This window comes from Opisthorchis viverrini, assembly GCF_000715545.1.
Source record: "Opisthorchis viverrini unplaced genomic scaffold opera_v5_32, whole genome shotgun sequence".
NCBI classification, from domain to species: Eukaryota; Metazoa; Platyhelminthes; class Trematoda; order Opisthorchiida; family Opisthorchiidae; genus Opisthorchis; species Opisthorchis viverrini.
Window position 1 is genome coordinate 1905982 of NW_008751687.1, and position 813 is coordinate 1906794.

At 51.3% G+C, this 813-nt stretch overlaps 1 protein-coding gene across 1 annotated transcript in view; it reads right to left on the bottom strand.

The window, feature by feature from the left end:
• The window catches only part of T265_02538 (hypothetical protein), a gene marked incomplete at both ends in the record, with an annotated part of 25131 nt that overhangs the window by 24145 nt on the left and 173 nt on the right, over positions 1 to 813 (bottom strand). The window contains one exon of the mRNA XM_009166801.1: positions 3 to 787. Within this exon, the coding sequence (XP_009165065.1) occupies positions 3 to 787 (785 nt within the window). The remainder of the gene's footprint in view (positions 1 to 2; positions 788 to 813) is intronic.

Below are 813 nucleotides of genomic sequence, written 5' to 3' on the forward strand. Positions count from 1 at the left end.
ACGTGGACTCGCAAGAACGTCTGGGAGGTCGTTGACGTAGGTCAGAAACAGGAGTGGTCCCAAGACGGAGCCTTGAGGAACTCCAATGGAGACCGGCGCTGGAGAGGAATAGGTTGAGCCTATTCTCACTCGGAATGACCTGTCTGATAGGAACGCCTTGATCCAGCGGAGGATTTTCCCTTGAATTCCGTAAGACTCGAGTTTGTGGAGCAGCGGGACGTGTGGGTCCCTATCAAATGCTTTTGAGAAGTCGAAAAATATGGCATCCGATATGAGTCCTTTGTCCTTGGCTTGGGTTAAGCTGTCCATAAACACGAGCATGTTTGTTACGCAAGAACGGTTTGGTAGAAATCCGTGTTGAGCTGGAGATATCAGATTGCTGGAAGTAAGGTGATCTAGGATGGCTCGCTTCAGAATGCGTTCCATCACCTTGCACGGCACGCTAGTGAGGCTTATAGGCCTATAGCTGCCAGGCGACATTTGGTCACCAGTTTTGTAGAGTGGCGTGACAATCGCTTCTTGCCAGGCAGAGGGAAGGCGGCCTTCGTCAAGCGACTCGCGAAACACCAGGTGTAGATAATTATCCAGTGTGGAGGACGTATCCTTCAGGACGCTTGGATGGACCTCTTTGGGCCCCAACGCGCAGAATGGATTGATCTTGTGCAAGAGTTTACGAATGCCCCCCACCGTGAAGACCAAGTCGGTTAGAGGCTGTTCGCAGTTACGTCTTGACAAGAGTTGATGTGACGAAGACGCTGGGTCTGAGTATAGACACGCGTAGTGTTCTCTGTAAACCTCAGATGCCACTGTTGG